The 17,015-nt window shown below is 55.5% G+C and overlaps 1 protein-coding gene across 2 annotated transcripts in view; it reads left to right on the forward strand.

The window, feature by feature from the left end:
• The first annotated feature begins 1,451 nt into the window (after window positions 1–1,451).
• Window positions 1,452–17,015, forward strand: part of Fgf18 (fibroblast growth factor 18) — a 34,682-nt gene continuing 19,118 nt past the window's right edge. Inside the window, exons 1-3 of one of the 2 annotated variants that reach the window (XM_003473332.5) lie at window positions 1,452–2,108; window positions 2,267–2,303; window positions 15,596–15,776. In XM_003473332.5, the coding sequence (XP_003473380.2) occupies window positions 2,077–2,108; window positions 2,267–2,303; window positions 15,596–15,776 (250 nt within the window). In that variant the 5' untranslated portion in view covers window positions 1,452–2,076. Of the gene's footprint in view, window positions 2,109–2,266; window positions 2,304–8,001; window positions 8,199–15,595; window positions 15,777–17,015 lie in introns of those variants that run through there. The other variant, XM_063230774.1, reaches the window with a different exon arrangement.

The following is a 17,015-nucleotide window of genomic DNA, read 5'->3' on the forward strand; positions in this document are numbered from 1 at the left end:
GAAACTATCACTGTTCAAAGGATTTACAAATAGGCTCATTTTCTCCAGAAACTAGTTACTAGTTGAAACTTTTTGGTACCAGGGATTGAACTCCTGAACTTGTGCTTGCCAAGCAGGCACTTAGGCCACTGAGCTAAATCTGGCCCATTAGTTGAAAATTGAAAGATCAGTTCTAGTGATCAGGAACATTGACATACATTCAATTAATCAGCTTCATACAAGAGCTTTCTCATCACTCAGCAACTTGAAAATAGCTTTGCAGGGAGGCCTGATAATTAGAACAAGTAATATGTCCATGACCAGGAAATAGCGCCCCTCAAGCAGCATCTAGTTCAGCTTAGCGAAATGGGAGTATCAACTCAGCTTCACATGCAGAGGCTTCTAACAGCCCCGATCCCTGGGTTTTTTGCGTTTTGGGCTTGTTCTGTTTCACAACCACCTGTATGGGTTAGCATGAGCCCAAAGCGGGGCTTATTGATAGGGGCTCTAGACCGACACAGCTGTGTGAATACTTTGAGGCTAGTGGAGAATACAAGATCTTTGGAGTGGTGGGCAGGGTCTGAAGGCAGTAAGAACCAGTGTTTTTAAGAGAGGTCGTACCAAAGGAATAAAGCTCCTTAGTCTGGGTTTTTGGGAGGAGGTCAGAAGAGGGCCTGGAGTGGTCGCTGACCAGAGTCCTGGCTACTCCCAGGAATGGAGCCCGCCTGGGCTGGGTTTGCAGTACTGACTAATGGCCGCTAGGTGGTGCCCGTGTGTTTCTAGAGCTGGTGTGCTTACCAGAGTTCCCAGCAGGAATCCTGCGAACCTACCCAAGCGCTCTGGAGAGGGGGTGGGGAGACACCCGGAGCCTTCTCCACCTCCAGCAGCCAAGAGGAAAGGAGAGCTAGAGCACTCACTTAGCATGGTCAACCCGCCGAGAGGGTGGCCGGGAAACGCCAGGATCTTGCGTGGACTCAGGGCAGGTAACATCGACTACCCCCAACTTCAGTGGAGCCACTGCAGACTGGCACTGACCCGCCCTCTCTCGGTTGGTGGGCGTGTGAGTGGCGTCGGTGGGTGAGTGAAGGCGCTCCCTCCGCATCTAACTGCGTTCCTGGAGACCACCGCCTGCCCAATTCAGCCAACCTTTGCGTTGTGGCTCGAGTCACTGCCCCTGGGCGCGGAACTTCGACGGCTTCCAGTGCTCACCAGCTCCAGCCTTGAGGGTTCTGACTTCGGAGCTGCTGGTCCAGTCGCCGGGAGTCTCCGATCCTCCCCTTCAACCCGGAGCCGCCAAGAGGAAGAGGAGGAGGAGGAGGAGGCGGAGGAAGCAGTGGAGAGGCTGAGGAAGCCAGGGTAGCTGGCTGGGCCGCCTTTGATGTGGGCGCGGCGCACCCAGGCGAGCTGAGCGCCCGTCCGGCCGCGCCCCGAGGGGGGAGCCCCCGGGCCCCGCATCCTCATTGTGCCGGCTCGGGCCCGGACCCGCCCCCGGCCCCCCGCCCCCTCGCCGCCCGCGCGTAGAAAACGTCCCGGCCGCCGCCAGTGGTGGGAGGCGGCGATGCGCACGGCCGGAGAGAGGCGGAGGAGGAGACATGAGCCGGCGGGCGCCCAGACGGAGCGGCCGTGACGCGTTCGCGCTGCAGCCGCGCGCCCCAGCCCCAGAGCGCTGACTCTTGGCCCAGCGCATCCTCGCGTCCCTGCCAAAGATTGCGCCCCGGCTTCCACCCGCGCCGTTTATGCTGCCCCCGGAGTAAGCCGGGCAGCCAGCCCCCCGCGGACGTCCAGACGGACGGACGGCCAGCAGTAATCCTGCTTCCCTGCACCGGCGGGGCGCCTCCAGCTCAGCGGCGGCCGCCCCGCAGCCCCTGCGCCAGCCCGGAGGGCGCAGCGCTCGGGAGGAGCCGCGCGGGGCGCTGATGCCGCAGGGCGCGCCGCGGAGCGCCCCGAAGCAGGAGAGTCTGCAGCAGCAGCCGGCGAGGAGGGAGCAGCAGCAGCGGCGGCGGCGGCGGCGGCGGCGGCGGAGGCGCCCGGTCCCGGCCGCGCGGAGCGGACATGTGCAGGCTGGGCTAGGAGCCGCCGCCTCCCCCCCGCCCAGCGATGTATTCAGCGCCCTCCGCCTGCTCTTGCCTGTAAGCGCCCGCGTGCGGGGCTGCCCAGTCTGCCGCCGTCTGTCCGTGTGCCTGTGGCTCTGTCTGTGCGCCCGTCTGTTGACTTTCTGCCTGCTGGTCTGTCCGCGCGCCCCTCTCCCTCAAGTCCCACTAACCGCCTCTCCATTTCTCTCCCGCAGGTGTTTACACTTCCTGCTGCTCTGCTTCCAGGTACAGGTACGTGGGCTCCTGACTCTGCACACCCCTCACCCCCGCCTTTCCCTTGCGGTGCACGCAGACCCCCCTCCCCCGGGCCGCACCCCTTGCCGCGCCCCACCCCTGCCGGGCTCAGAGCCCAGTGCACCTGTTCCCAGGGCGGCTTCGCGTGCGCCCCGCGCGGGCGGGGGACCCGCCAAGGCCACCGTGCTCTGCCGAGGGGCTTCAGCCGGCGTGGGCTGCCGCGGGCCCGGACGGCCTGGGCTGGGCGGGGGGGCCCGCACGGAGCCTGGCTTCAGAACCCTGCCTGCAGCTGGTGAGGAGTTGCAACCTGGAGATTTTGTCTGTCTGCAAACTCTCCTCTAACCTCGCTGCCCGCTCCTCCAAACAAAAAGGCTTCTTACAGGAGTGTATTTCGAGTCAAGGGAGAGAGGTTCAGTTGTAAATTAGTCTGTGGTTTCAAAGAAAAGAGAGAGCTAGAGCGAGAGCGAGAGCGTCCGCCCGAGGGGCCGTTGCCGCGGCCCGAGGCCGTTCCCGGAGCGGCTTCGCTCCACACGCCCTCACCCAAGGTGGTGCAGCCCTGGGCTGGTTCCCCGCCTGCTCCTGCTCCCCGTTCGCTCTTGCACTCCGTGAATCAGAAGAGGGCTTGGCGCTCAGCCTGGAAAGCACTTGCTAAAATCTGATCTGTTACTTCAGCAGCTTTCAGACTCGGGAAGGTCTTGGCACGCAGACAGTTGGAACGCTCAGGCGTGGAAATGAAGGGAAAGGGGAGGGGGTGGAGAAGAGGGGAAGAGGGAGCCGACTTCAGCCCCTATTAGAACCAGACCAGAGCTGCCTCAGTGTGGTGGGGGGAGAGGGAGTGCACGAAGGGACTAGGAAGCCCAGCTGCCCGAGCCCCCACTCACCTAGAGTGCAAGAGAGGGTACTGAGGAGGAGCTGGACACTGGCCAAAAGAGGATTATCTACCCCTTCCCCCTCTGTTAAAGGCAGGTGTCCTTACAGGGTTAGGTGAGATGCTTAGGCCTTACTTAGCCTTTGGGATTCTGCAGGTGTCCAGAGAGAACCTTGCGCATGGGAATGTGGTGGTTCTCCCAGTGTTCTGGTACAAGAAATGTGTGTGTGTTGAGTGCTTGAGAGCCAGAAGCCTCTTCCAGTGTTTGTTGGTGGTGTGTCTCATCTCCTTTCCCTCTCCTGGGAGAGGATATTACCATCCTGACAGGGGCCAGCCAGTTGGGGTTGGGGGCTGGGGGCTAGAAGGATGGATGGATGGATGGATGGACAGACTGATGCGTTCTTTCCTCTTGTTGGCTAGGATGGGGTCCCCAGTGACTTCTTGAATCAATATAACTGGAGTCAGTAACTTAAGACTGGCTGTTCGCCAAAGCAGATGTGACCCTGTGTGGTGATGGGGGTGGGGGACAGGGTGGGGAATGGCTGGTGTCAGAGAAAGAGGCCAGTACCAGGCATGGTCTGCCTGGTCTGCAGCTGAGTCCTCAAGCAGAGGGCATGCTCTGGGGTCACTCCAGGGGCTCGGCTTGTCTGGCTTGGGGGAAACTCCTTTCTGGAGTCTGGAGTTTGGGGGTGGGAGCTGATGACATGGGCATGGGGGAGGCCTTTGAGCCTTGCTGCCCAAGCCTCTGGATGCCTGCTGCTCTTGGATCTTGTTGAAGTGGGGCCCAGGAGGGCTACTGGGTGGTCTTTGTGTTCTCTGAAGAGAATGTGAGGGAGGGAGTCTGGACTCTGTGCTTCCCACCTCCATCTCCTGGCCAGAGCTAGAGCCAGCATCTTGGGAGAAAGCTGGGTGGTCAAGAGCCAGCCTTCAAGGCAGGTGAGAGAGCCTCCATTCTTCTCGTCTGCCTTTCCTTTCTTTGTCCTGTCTATCTAGGCTTTTCACATCTGAACTACTCCAGGGCTGGTGTTTTTAACTCCTGGTTCGTGCATCCCTGGGATATCTAGGAATGGGATTTGGGGGAGGGTGTTCCTGAAACACTGCATAAAAAAAATAGCATGCAAAGCACCCTGAATCTCTAAAAGATAAAGCTATGTTACCTTGGCAGTGGGGTTTCAGGCAAGGTTGGCATGCTTTGTTCCTGTTTACACTTTAGGGACAAAGGTGGGATGGCCCTTAGGAGCAGAGATGAGAGTGCAGGTTGCTAGGAATCTGAAATCTGTTCCCTGCAGAGGTGGTGTTAGTCAGATACACAGAAAGAGGCCACGTTCTGGGCAGCGTGCACTTAGGTGACACCGCTGGAGCATTTTGGTGTGAGCAGGGGTCAAGGAGGCCTCATTGTGTTATGGAAGGAGCTCAGGCAGGGCAATCACATGGACTAGTCCTGGGTATCAGCTCCATCCGGTCAGTGTCATCTTGAGAGTCTGTTTCATCTTTTGCAAAGATGGTGGCCCTGGGGTTGCAGTGATATGTGATGGTGGTAATGAAGTTTTAGTTTTCCATCTACCCGGGAAGGCATGTTGCTCACCTGGGAAATGGATATGCCCTTCCCGCCTCCATTTCATGGTTTGGGGGACTAGCCTAGTCTTAGCCATGGAGTTTCTGGGTTCTTCTCCTCCTATCCCTCAGCCACCAGGCTCAGGATGGGACCCTGCCCCCAAGCCACGTTTCCATGAGCACATTCAATGCCAGACAGCGTCCTCCGCCCACCCCTAGCGTGGTGAGCCCGCCCTCAGCCTTGGCCACCCTGGGAAGCGGGAAGTTGGGAATTTAATAAAATCCCTTCATCCCTTCTCCACAAGACTCAGGACACCGCAGATAGCTCAAATCGGAAGAATTTTAAAAATTTCCGTGGGAGCAGGCGGCGTGACCAGTAAATTGCTTTTCTGCACTTGGCTGAGCTCTGACAATGACACCGGGCTGGGCCTTTCACGCTGCTCCGCTGGCACCTGCCTGACATTGTTCCTGCCGCCAGGCTCGGCTAGGTCCTAGCCTTCCCCAGACAGGCCAGGCGCGAGGAGGGCCAGAGCAGGGGGCGTACTTCCTCCAGCCTCTTGTCCCTTCTGCCAGCCCCTTGGCCCTCCCCGGTGCCACTTCCTTTTAGTGTGAGATGTGTTCACATTGGGAACTGTCCTTCCCACGTCCCCTCCACTTCACCCCTCCTACCTCCAAAGACCTCCAGCCTCCTCAGTGAGTTAGAAGCTTCCTTGAAATTGCCTAAGACGCCAGGGGTAGTGTCCTCTGGGACCAGTCAAAGGTGGGAAAGTGTCTGGTGGATGGCATTTTTAATGTTGTAAAGCAAAACCATCCCTCTTTTTTCCAGTCAATGGGGTTTCCCCTCAGCAGCTTTTTCCAGGCGCTGGCATCCTTATAGCCCAAGGAATAGACCTTGTCTCCTGGCCACTCCCTGGCCTCCCAGCTCTAAGACTGGAGGAGACACTGCCAGGTCCATAGACGTTTGTTTACTCCATGGCCTCCCAGTGCTTTGAAGCCTAGTGAGGCGGGGTTCCTCTTCCCATTTAACAGAGGAGGAAACCGAGGAGAAATGACTCCCCTAAGGGAAAAGGGAGCTGCTTGGGAGATTTTGAAAGCTTCTTTCACGTTAGGAAATTGTTTTCATCCCTGTCTGTCCTACAAGAAGCTAAGGCAGGTGAGGTACATTGTAGGTGGAGAGAGCAAGGCACACGGCAGGGAAGGGATTTGTTTGAGGCTGTAGTTAAGAAGTAAGACTCTCTAGGCTGAGGCAACAAGATTGCTGTGAGTTTGAAGCCAGCCTGGGCTACAAAGTGAGTTCAAGGTTGGCCTGAGCAATGTAGCAAAGTCCTGTCTCAGAAAGACAAAAGGAAAAAAAAAGCAAGATTCTGGGCTGAAGCTCTTCAAGCCACTGTGCCAAGCTGACTTTCAGAAAGAACCATGAAGTTACTTAGAAAGAATACTGGTGGGGGAAAGGCCCAGGAGGCGTGGTAGAGTTCTTAGTGACCGCCTCCGAGGATTCTGGGATTGGGAGTGATCAGAGCCCAGGTGAACATCTCTGGGTTGAGGACATTTGTCTCAGTGTCCGCGGGCTCTGGAGCATGTGGATCTGAGAGGCCGCAGAGGTAGGAGTGTGTGGTGGGATTTCTTTGGTGTGGGGACAGTCCCTTTCCAGCCTTTACAGTGTGGCGGGAAAGGGGTAGGGGCACTCTACCAGCATTCCTGTAGTCCCCCGAGTGTCACCTGCTCACCTGGAGATGAAGAGGAAAATGTTTAAAATGTCTCATGGCTGATGACCCCGTGAGCAGGTTTGGGGCAGCTTGTTCCAGGTACCACTGCAGCTGCTACTCTGCCCCAGGCAGCTCTGCAGGCTAGAGGGCTCCAGAAGGACAGGCCTGCCCTCTGCAGGACTATTAACTTGTGGAGGGTGTAGGGAGTTGGGCACAGGCCATCAGGCTAAGGATGACCAGGGTGGCAGGCTCACTGGGTTCCAGGTCCTTCTCGAGTTGTTCAAGGGAAACTTCCCAACCAGCTTGGAGTTAGAGAATTCTACAAGGAAGACAGGAGGCTTGGGGGCATCTAATCACCTCCTTTGGCCCCACGGCAAGGCTTCAGGATCCACGCTTATTAAAGATAGCCTTGGAGTCAGCCAGCCTGGTTCTAATTGTGACTCTGCCTTCTCTTTGCTGTGTGGCCTTGGGCCGTATGCTTAACCCAGCTGGGTCTCAGCCTCTGCGTGTGTAAAATTGGGGAAACAAACAAACAAAAACAACCAACAAATGTCTCTAACACCTAAGGGGAGTGCAGAGCCTGAGCTCCAGTTTGCAGTTCCGGACTCTTAGCTCCTCTGCCCGGGCGCCAGGAGATCCCCTTGTCCTGCTCCCTGTTTAGGTGTAGTAAGTGCTCCTTTGGGAGGGGCCTGCCAACCCTGTGGTTTCCAGGCAGGCGGTGGTGGGTGGGTGGGTTGGAGTTGGCCGGCTCCTTCCTCTGGATTGCTCTGTGAACCTCTGAGCGCTTGATCATGTTTTCTGGGCTGCTTTGCCCTCACTTGCAGGGGCTCACGGCAGGCCACTGGGGTAAAGGGCATGCTGAGGGCCTGCCGTGTGGCAAGGGCTGGGCGCCAGCCATCTGGCTTCATCCAGGTTCAGGCCTGCTGTCAGCGCTCTGGCCTGAGGCTGGGAATTTATTCTGGACATCAGCAGGTAAGTGGGCCCTTAGGCTAAGTCAGGCTTGCTGGTAGTTGCTGTGCTCTGACGTCTGAGAGGCACAAGATCCCAGACCCAGGTAAAACACAGCCGTTTGGAGGCTGGGGCCAAAGACAAGCTTCTCCTGAAGGCCACAGAACTGAAGGACACTCAGGGCCCATGGGTTCCAATCTTGGTTCTGTCACAGACTTCTCTTGGAAGCTTGGTTTACCTAACTGGTGTCAGCAAGGTGAGCTGTGGGGCTTCCACGGTGCTTTAATGCACAGGCTTTAGCATGGGAGATACCTGGCTTTGATTGTGCTACTTAGCAGCTGTTCAGCAAGTGTTCCTTAGCTTTCAACCCTCTGCACCTTGGTTTTCCCCATCTGTAAAATGGAGTAATGAGAAACACCTCCTCCTTAGGGGTTATTGTGAGAAGTGAATGGGTGCTGTGCGCAGGATAACTAGCACAGAGGTTAATAATAAATAACTGAGTAACAGCAATTGCCTGATCAGTTCAAGGCTGTGTGTGTTTTAGTGTACCACGTGCTGCGAGGTGCTAGAGAAAGCTAGTAGGAAGATATTTCTTGGCTCAGGGACCGCCGCAGGTCTCCTTCAGTCTGTGTTGTAGCGTAAGCTTTGGATTTAGAAGTAGACTTCATTGTCACTCCACCACTTACAAGCTGTGTGGTTTGGGGAAGGTCCTTAACCTCTCTGGGTCTTCCCCCCCTCGTTATGTGCAAAATGGGAATAATAATGTTCCTCTTCTGGCTTGTTGAGGGAAGTGATGGAAGCCGTGTCCTGGCCCAGGTATGCAGCAGGCACTCAGATGTGGTGCTGCTCCTCATTATCGTCCACAGACATCTACAGGACACTGCTGCCTGTTTGGCCCAGAGCTGGGTTTTGAAGTGGGTGCAGACATCCAGACCGAGCTCTTTCCTCGGTGTTCCCTGAGAAGAGATGGCTGGCACTTGGGCAGCCGACTGACCACCCTCCTCTACTCCTGTCCCACCTCTGCCTTGGAATCCCAGGGTACTTTGTCTTGGTCCTTTGAGTGTTCTCTGTCAGAGCTCACAGGGATAGAAAGGGCTCTTGGCCTGGTCTTACCCTGCCTCTGTTAGCAGCTGTGACCCAGCAGATTAACTGGCCTCCTAACTGCCCCTCATTTGTTTGGGCACTGAGATAGTGCCTTCCACTTCAGGCTGCAGGATGGGCACATTTTGGTCCCCTGAGGGAGTACTTGGCCCAGCACTGGTCCATCATGAGTGTTAAGTAACTGTGAGCAGCAGTTATCACTGGGCTCTGAGGCACTTGTGTCCCTCAGCATCCAGTGTCTAGAGGCCAGGTAAGGGCTGCCCTGTGCCCTAGGTGCTGGATACCCGGTCCTGACCTGGCATGCAGGGCATCGAATATCCTTAAGGGTTGGGCTTGGGTCCCACCTCCAGCACCAGGGGGAAGTTCTTGTCCCAGCCCTTGGGATTTGAAGAGGCACTGAGGGCAGGGTACTGGAGAAGAGGAGCTTTAGGGTTTAAGGGTACGTTGGGGTCTGTGATGAGAACCCCAGAAAGAGACTCTGAGGGGAGGAAAGTGGGCCAAGGAAGATGCCCCATTTGAACCTTGAAACAGGAGCAAGCCAGGTGAAAACGACATGGTGGACCTGTGTGTGTGTGTGTGTGTGTGTAGCCAGCACAGGCACACACAATTTGACAGTGCTGTCTCAGAGCACAGAACGGTCTGATGTGCTCAGAGAGCTCCCGCCTGCTGGGGTGGATGGAACATCCAGTTTGGGGATGGGGGTGACTCAAAGCCCCTGTGGGCACTGAATGCCAGAATGAATGGCTTGTTTGTCATCTCACAGGCATGGGTGACTACTCTGCTCACCCAAGGGTTTAAGGGAGGTAGAAATGAAGCTGGGGTGGGCTGAAGGAGAAAGGAAGGAAGAGAAAGGGCTGGCTCAGGTCTTGCCCCCAACCCAGGCAGGCTCCAGGTGGATCCCTACCCCGGCAACACCTATATTGACCATCTGTACGGAGAAGGCTGATGTATGAGGAGAGGGAGGCTCATCCCAGGCCCAGCTCCATCCTGCAGAGCCCCCTCCCATGCGGATGGCTCGGCCCTACCAATCAATACATTGATAGGCCTGGGAGCTTAATGCATGGGCTGGGGGTGGGGAAGGACCCTTTGCAGCCTCAGTCTCTGACCTGGCCGACTTGGGTGTAGTGAGTGTGACAAGGGAGAGGCCAGAAGATGGGGCTGAGAGGAGGAGAGGGTGCCCATCTGTGCCAAGCCCAGACTTGAGGTGGGTCCTGTCTCCTTTCTACACAGGAGTGCTAAGGGGGCGGGGTGAGCGGGGAATTCAAGGCTTTTGATACTGAGATAGATTCAGATCTTGACTTGGTCACTTATTGTACAACTTGGGCAAGTCCTTTGCCTCTTTGAGTCTCAGTGTCATCAGGAGCATATTGATAGTGACAGTTTGCATCTTTCAGGTTACACGAGGAGTAAGGAGACTGTGTGCCCGGTCAATGCTTAGTTAGTTAGGCACTGGCACAGAGCAGGTGCCCAGTAAGTGGGGGCCAATGTGAGTACTGATGATGGTGAACTTCAGAGCACTATGGCTGGCAGCAGCCCCTGGTCCAGAGTCCAGGCTGCTTTTCAGGAAGAATGTGGGGAGCGGACTTGGGGCCGAGAGGGGTGCTCACTTTGCTAGGGAAGGTCTCAGGTTTGAATTCAGTATTTGGAGCAGCTCTGGAGGTCCTCAGCAGGCTGTGATGGGTTGTCCCTGGAAGTCTGTGGGCTGCTGCTCCTGGGACTGGAGAGACCTTTCCTCCAGGCAGCCTAGAGTGCATGCCCACACTGCTCAAGCCTCAGAGATCAGGAAGCTGAGTGGGTGAGGGTAGTGGGACTCCATCCTTCTGTCTTACAGGTAGGAGCTCAAGGTTTCCAGCCCATTCATTCATGGATATCACCCCCATGCAGCTATGGCTTGTGTTCTGAACCAGTAGGTGTCCTGGAATGGAGTTCCCTCTTATCCCTAAGGGCACATTTCCAGCTCCCCAGTGGTTGTGTGAAACCAAGGATCCATAGTACTGAACTGTCTGTACAGACACTGTGCTACGAGGCAATTGATTTTATAGCGGAGGTGACTACGAAGTGACTGATGGGTGGGTAGCATTTATAGCATGGAATGCTGGACAAAGAGATGGCTTGGGGATCTACCATCTACTCAAAATGGCACAAAAATGCAATGTTTATTTCTGGACTTTCCCATGCAATAATTTTTTCTGTTTTATTATTATTATTTTTTGAATGGGGACTTGAATTTAGGACCTTGCACTTGCCAGGCAGGCACTGTACCTCTGAGCTATATCCCTGGCCTCCGTGGAATAATTTTGGATGTTCGTTGACCAGGGACAACTGAAACCAAGGATAAGGGAGAAGCACTGTAGAGAAAGAGGTTGACGAGGAGGAGAAGGAAGAACGGCAGAGGGCCAGGGTTAAATGGTAGAAAACTTGAATTCTAGACAGGGGAGTTGGATTTGAACCTTAAGTCCCCTTCTCACTAATTCTGTGACTTAGGCCTGGTGATGCACCTTCTTTGAATCTCAGTTTCCCCATCTGTAAAATGGGAGTCATAATCCTACCAGCTCCAGGATGGCTGGAGTGATTCTGTAGAATTGTTCACCTAAAATGGTTCTTACCACAGTGCAAGTACTGCGTTAATCAGGGCTGTGTAAAGAACAAAATTAAGGAAAAAAGGAGAAAAAAAATTGCAATGGTTGTCATGTCTAGTACAGTATGGTCTTTCTCTGTGGTTATTATTATTATTGTACGGGGATTGAACTCACAACCTTGCTCTTTCCAGGCAGGCACTTATGCTGCTGAGCTAATTCCCCAGCCCCTCTGTGATTAATATTATCAGCAAGCACCTTTTTGCCAACAAGAAACCTGAAAGTTAAAAAAATCTAGTGAGTTGGTAATGGGAGATAAGCCAGGGACATCTGAGGCCTGTGTCACAGAATTACAGTGCAGGTGTGTGGCACGCATTGGTGCCGTGTACCTGGGGGGATGTGTGGGAGGCCTGTGAGAGGTGGAGATGTGGCCTGGAGAAAAGCAGGGAGCCTACACATGTGCAGAGATCATGGGCTGAAGTCCTCAGGCCAGAGGGAGTGTTGGTGGGTGTCAGATCCCTAGAGGGATGGGACGCCTTGGTTGATCTCAGCAAGCTGGCAGCATCTCGTTACCCTGTGACAGGTTCCCCGCCAGCTATCTAGGGAAGAAGGCTTGGAGAGTAGGCAGGGCCAGATAGTGAGGCTGACTTCGGACACTGTGCTGCAGGTAGTGGGGCCAGGCCAGGGTTCTGAGTGGAGGACCAGATCCTACTGTGCATTGAGTGTTCCAAGGAGAGGAGCAGATGGCAGCCGAGGCAGTGGGCTCTGGAGCACTGAGTGCGGGGTTGGTGCCTCTGGACCCTGACTCTCTAGCAGACCTGGAAAAAGGGTGGAATCATCTGGTGCTTGCTGGCTGTGTGCAGCTTCTGGTTTGGGGAGTGAATATTTTTCCACGACAGCCGAAGTCCTCAGGGAAGGGGCAGGTGGGAATAGCTGGATTCTTAGGCTGCAGGGGAACTGTAGGGTCACCCTTCTGTGGCTAGGTACTTTGACCCAGGAGATACTCTGTGTGTGTTGTGAGGTGGAGGATGATGTGGCTAAGACATCTACCCTCTGCAGGGACGCATCCTCCATGTGCCAAGCCTTCTTGCCTAATGAGGGCTGCGGTAGTTGGATTTTGCTCGGGCATCCCTGATACCTGAGAGTGTTGGCAGGCAGGCAACAGCTCTGACTCTCCTGGGAATCCTTCAAAGACAAGCTCTATCTTGGATACCAAAGCCAAGAAATCTGCCATCAGCTAATGGGACAGGAGATGTCCCGGTTGCCCAGGCGGCCCTGTGTGGTATGTGTTCTCGAGCAAGCTTCAGGGGCTTCTTAGCACGGTGTCCAGGATAGAGAAAAGCGTGGTGTGGAAACCTTCCTGGCCATCCTTCTGCTGGCCACCCTGTTCTTCTGGGTAGTAAGGGATAAGGCCACCACTGGCCTCCAGGTGTGCCTCATTTTTAGACACATTCATTTGGCAAGCGTTTGCTGATTGCCTCTTGGGGGCAGAGCTGAGACCTGGGGTGAAGCAGTCAGGTTGGACTCTGGGGACAGTGATGTGTCCAGAGCACTGTCCCCCACCTCCAGGGTTGGGTGCAGGGAGGGCTTCCAGGACAGGTGCCTGAAGGCAGGTTACAGCCAGGCAAAAGGAGGCAAGGTTGCCTGAGGCCCACAAAGGCCTCACCTAGGAAGCTCAGGGGGATGTCTTCTAGGGGACAGACCCTGCTTCCAGTACAGGCCACCTCTGTCACTTCCTTGGGGACTGATCTGGTCACAGAGTGTGGCTTCAGTGGTGGAAGCTGGGCAAGATGGATTGTTGTTCCTCCCATATCCTGAGGAAGGGCCACCCGATACCCCCTGCTGACCCTGGGTCACCCACGCTGTCTCTGTCCAGTGGGGCAGGAAGAAAATCATTAATGAGAGGCTGGCTTCTGGGGCAAGGCAGCTCCCCTCTGGGACCTGGGGTGAGGAGATTGGTTTGACCTCTGGTCGATAAGGTCTCCTGTGAGCAGGAGGAGAGTTGGAGGACAGAGGGGGATGCTGGATGCATGCTCTTGGGGGAGGGGATAGGCCAGGCCACCTCCTGAAGTCACTCCAGGAAGGTCAGAGGCCATAGGTTGGGACCTGTGGAGACAGATGCCCTCCAGGTGTGGGCCATGGGCTCCAGAATTCTTCCTTTCCTGAGCATCGGGATGGGACGTGGTGGTGAGGGATCTTGGGGATCAATCTACGCTATGGGCCATTGCAGCTGATGGAAATGAAGAGAAGATATACCTCGTGGGTCAGCAGGCTAGGCCCCGCCCCATGGGGCTGGGTGGCTTGGGGTAATGCACAGAACTTGTTTGAGCCTCAATTTCTGTATCTTTTAAATGGGGTGACAACTGTTCTCATGATACCAGGTTTTTAGGGATCACAAAAGCAGTAGCATCTTTCCAGACTGTAACTTGGTTTTCTGGGCTTCATTTGGAGGGTGCCCTTTGGGTACCCTTATATTCTTTGGGTGGTTACCTTGTGTCAGGCATGGCTCCAAGTCCCTATTTTTTTTTTTTTTTAAACTTTATTTTGGGACAGGATCTTGCTGAGTTGCCCAGGTCAGGCTTGAATTTATGATCCTCCTGCCTCAGCCTCCCGGAGTGCTAGGGTTACAGCTGTGTATCACCATTGCCTGTGTTGCTTTTTCAGATTTAATCGTGTACCCTATAGGGTGGAAGCCATTATCATTACACTCTTTCAGAGGAGAGGAAACTAAGGCTAAGAGGGGCTTAAGTCCCTTAGCTGGAGAGCTGTCCCCATGCCCCGGGCTTTGCATCTGGGCTGAGCTTCTGCCAATACTAAGGCATGGCCCATGGCTGTCCCGAAGGACAGTGCACAGGAAGCTCCCCAAAGCCTGGGGTTAACTCTGCGTTGCTTGCTTTGTAATCGAATCTCTTAAACTGTGCAGCCTCAATTTCCTGGTCTGTAATGTGGGATGAGGATTCCAGCTGGAGGACAACTGTGAGGGCTCAATAATATGGTTTTGCTGAAATGGCTGTGAGGCTTAGGCTGGGGCGGGGGACCTGCTAGTCAGCGTGTGCTCAGAGACCGGGGCTGTGCGTGGACCATAGCAATGAGGAAGGCATGCTCCTTGGCCTTGGAAACCTACAGCCGGGGGGTGAGATAGGGGCTTGGGCAGCCAGAGTCCCAAGAACCATTGCTTTGGTGGGACCATGTGCCTAGCGCTGTACCAGGCTTTGTGACGATGCTGTGTAGTCTTCACGACCTGTTTGGTTTTGTGGTTAAGATGAGATGGAAGATGCATGCAATCAGTAGCTTGTAGGAGAACCTGATTTAGTGCTAAGTGTCCCAACTGGGCTCCAAGTCTTGTCAGCATTCATCTGTTTAATCATTCATTCATTCACTTACTCAAAGTGTGTGAGTGCTGGAAATAAACAAAATGTGGTCAAACGTGGTAAATGACAGAGGTGGGGCCGCCTCTGAAAGGTGGTCCAGGAATGCTTATCTGAGGGATGTTTTGAGCAAATGCTCAAGTCGGGGCAGAGTATGGAGGTTTAGGAAGAGCATGAGAGTAGAGGGAAGAGCAAGTACAAAGGCCCTGAGGCAGAAGCGTGTTTGGCATTTGGAAGGCTCCAGAGTGTTAAGGTGGCCAGCACAGCAGGTGTGGGTAGAGCAATAAGGGGAAGAGGTCGAAAACCAGCAGGGTTCTCAATTGTGGGTCCTGGAGGTCGTGGTGAGGACCTCCAGAGGGGAAAGGGAGGATTGTATCAGAGCACTGGGTTAGTGGAGGATGGACTGGCAGAGGGCATGAATGGAGTAGATCAGCAAGGCAGTGAGGAGGGAAGTCGGCCTGGTCAGAGAAGGCTTCCTGGGGAATGTGGACAGAGGAGAGCTAAGCCGGGAGCATCGCTGGAAGTTTCCATGGGTGGTCACAGCGGAGGCTTCTCCAGGAGGGGTCTGCGGTGGGGGCCTCATCCAAGTGAGTGTGAGGGCCCGTGGGGTGGGGAGGACCCTGCCCTGGCAGCTGGTGCTGGGCGGGGGGTCGCAGCGCACGCTGGGCCGTTGGCCCCTAATTAAGGCTTGCCAGGCTGCCCTCCTTCCCTGCTGAAACCCAGCCAGCAGTTCTCTGCCCCTCTTCTGCCCTCACAGCTGTACGGATGTCAGTCCCATCCTCTCACTTTAGCCTCACTGCCATCCAGGCCTGGCACCAGGACTGGGGCTTGAGCTACCACTTTACCAAGAAGGAATCCGAGACAGAATAAACGGTTGCCTGAGGTCACGTGAGAAACCTGCTACATAGCTGTGCTTCTTCTGCTCTTCTATGTGGGGCTGTGGTGGCAACATTAAATAGACTTAGGCCTGATTCTGAGCTTTGCCACTTTCTAGCTGGACCTGCCTTGGGCAGCTTGCCTTTCTGAGCCTCAGTTGCCTCCCTGTGACATAGGAGTCGGAGTAGAGTGGTTCGGGGCATCCACTGAGGCCTGGCCCGAGCTGGCAGAGAGGAGGCCTCACTGTCAGATTCGAGTGCAGCCGGCTCACAGTGTCCCCTTTCCTGCGTAGGTGCTGGCGGCCGAGGAGAACGTGGACTTCCGCATCCATGTGGAGAACCAGACGCGGGCTCGGGACGATGTGAGCCGTAAGCAGCTGCGGTTGTACCAGCTCTACAGCCGGACCAGTGGCAAACACATCCAGGTCCTGGGCCGCAGGATCAGTGCCCGTGGCGAGGATGGGGACAAGTATGGTATGTGCTGGCCCCTCCGCTCCCCCTGTGCGGTACGAGTTCAGATCCCAGCTCTGCAGTGTGTTTGCTGTGTTGTCTTTGACCTAACACTGAGTCTTTCTGGGCCACCATTTCTTTATCTGTAAAATGGGGGCACAGCAGTGAACCCTGTAGAGACTATTGTGAGTTCTAAAGAATGGATAAAAGCTGCTTTGGCTGGCAGATGCCCCATGAAGTGGCAGTTGTCATGAGTGTTGGTGGCTTGCCCAGGATGCCCTATAGCAGGTGGCTGCTTCTCATGCCATGGTTTCACCAGGTCCAGTTTCAGACCAGGCAGGGTAGAAGCCCCTGGGTCATGCTGTCTGGATGCTGGTGTTGGTGGTAGAACCAGCCAGGTGTGCGTGGGTGTGAGTGTGATGTGTTCACTGCGCATATGGGTTTCCAGTTGGAGCTCACGAACCTGTGAGATGTGGCCCTCACCACACCTTGAGCCGTGGTCCCTCTGACCTGTCCTTAACTCTGGAACTGCCTGACCCTCACACCCTCCCTGATGCTGCTTGTGCACGGGAACCAGGAGGAAGGGGACCCCCTCTCTTGCCGGGCACCAGCCAAGGACCCTCTGCAGTGAGCAAAACAGACGGATTCCACCTTCCCACAGCTTGGCGGGGATCTGGCCAAGACAGACACTGAGCAAATACTTAGCACGCAGATTATTTATTTAGAATTGCTAGGCAGGAAGGGCCGAGGCCGCTGTGAGGCTCCTGGCACTCGCCCGTCTCTGGGAAAGCACCTGCCCCCGCCAGCTTCTAACTGCTCAGGTCCAGGTTCTGGAAGGTGCTCCTGGCACACAGGAGCTGAGGAGGCTGTGTGTGGTCAAGGTGGTGGCTGAGGCCGGGGACCTGTGTGTACAGTGAGCCTGCCAGCCTCAGCCTTGCTGGGAGGATGCCCCGCCTGCCCGCCAGTGCCTGCCCATTGCAGTCAGGACATGACAACAAGACAAATAATTTCTTGGACCTTTTATCTTGGACACCATTTATTTTCCCTGAGCCCCAGGGCAGGACTGACCTCATGGTAGGGCTCCAGTGTGGCAGCTGCACCAGCATGGGGGGCTGGGCCGGGCCGGGCCAGGCCAGGCCGGGAAGGGCCACGCTGGGCTCCTGCACCTAAGGCCAGCTGCCTCCCCTCCTCCTCGCCACCATCATTCTTACTGCCTCCCTTCCCCTCCCTTGCTTTCCTGGTCCTGGCCCCTTCTTGCTTTGT

Source organism: Cavia porcellus, unplaced genomic scaffold (genome assembly GCF_034190915.1).
Source record: "Cavia porcellus strain 051 isolate PalLab524CR breed Dunkin Hartley unplaced genomic scaffold, mCavPor4.1 scaffold_19, whole genome shotgun sequence".
Lineage (NCBI taxonomy): Eukaryota > Metazoa > Chordata > Mammalia > Rodentia > Caviidae > Cavia > Cavia porcellus.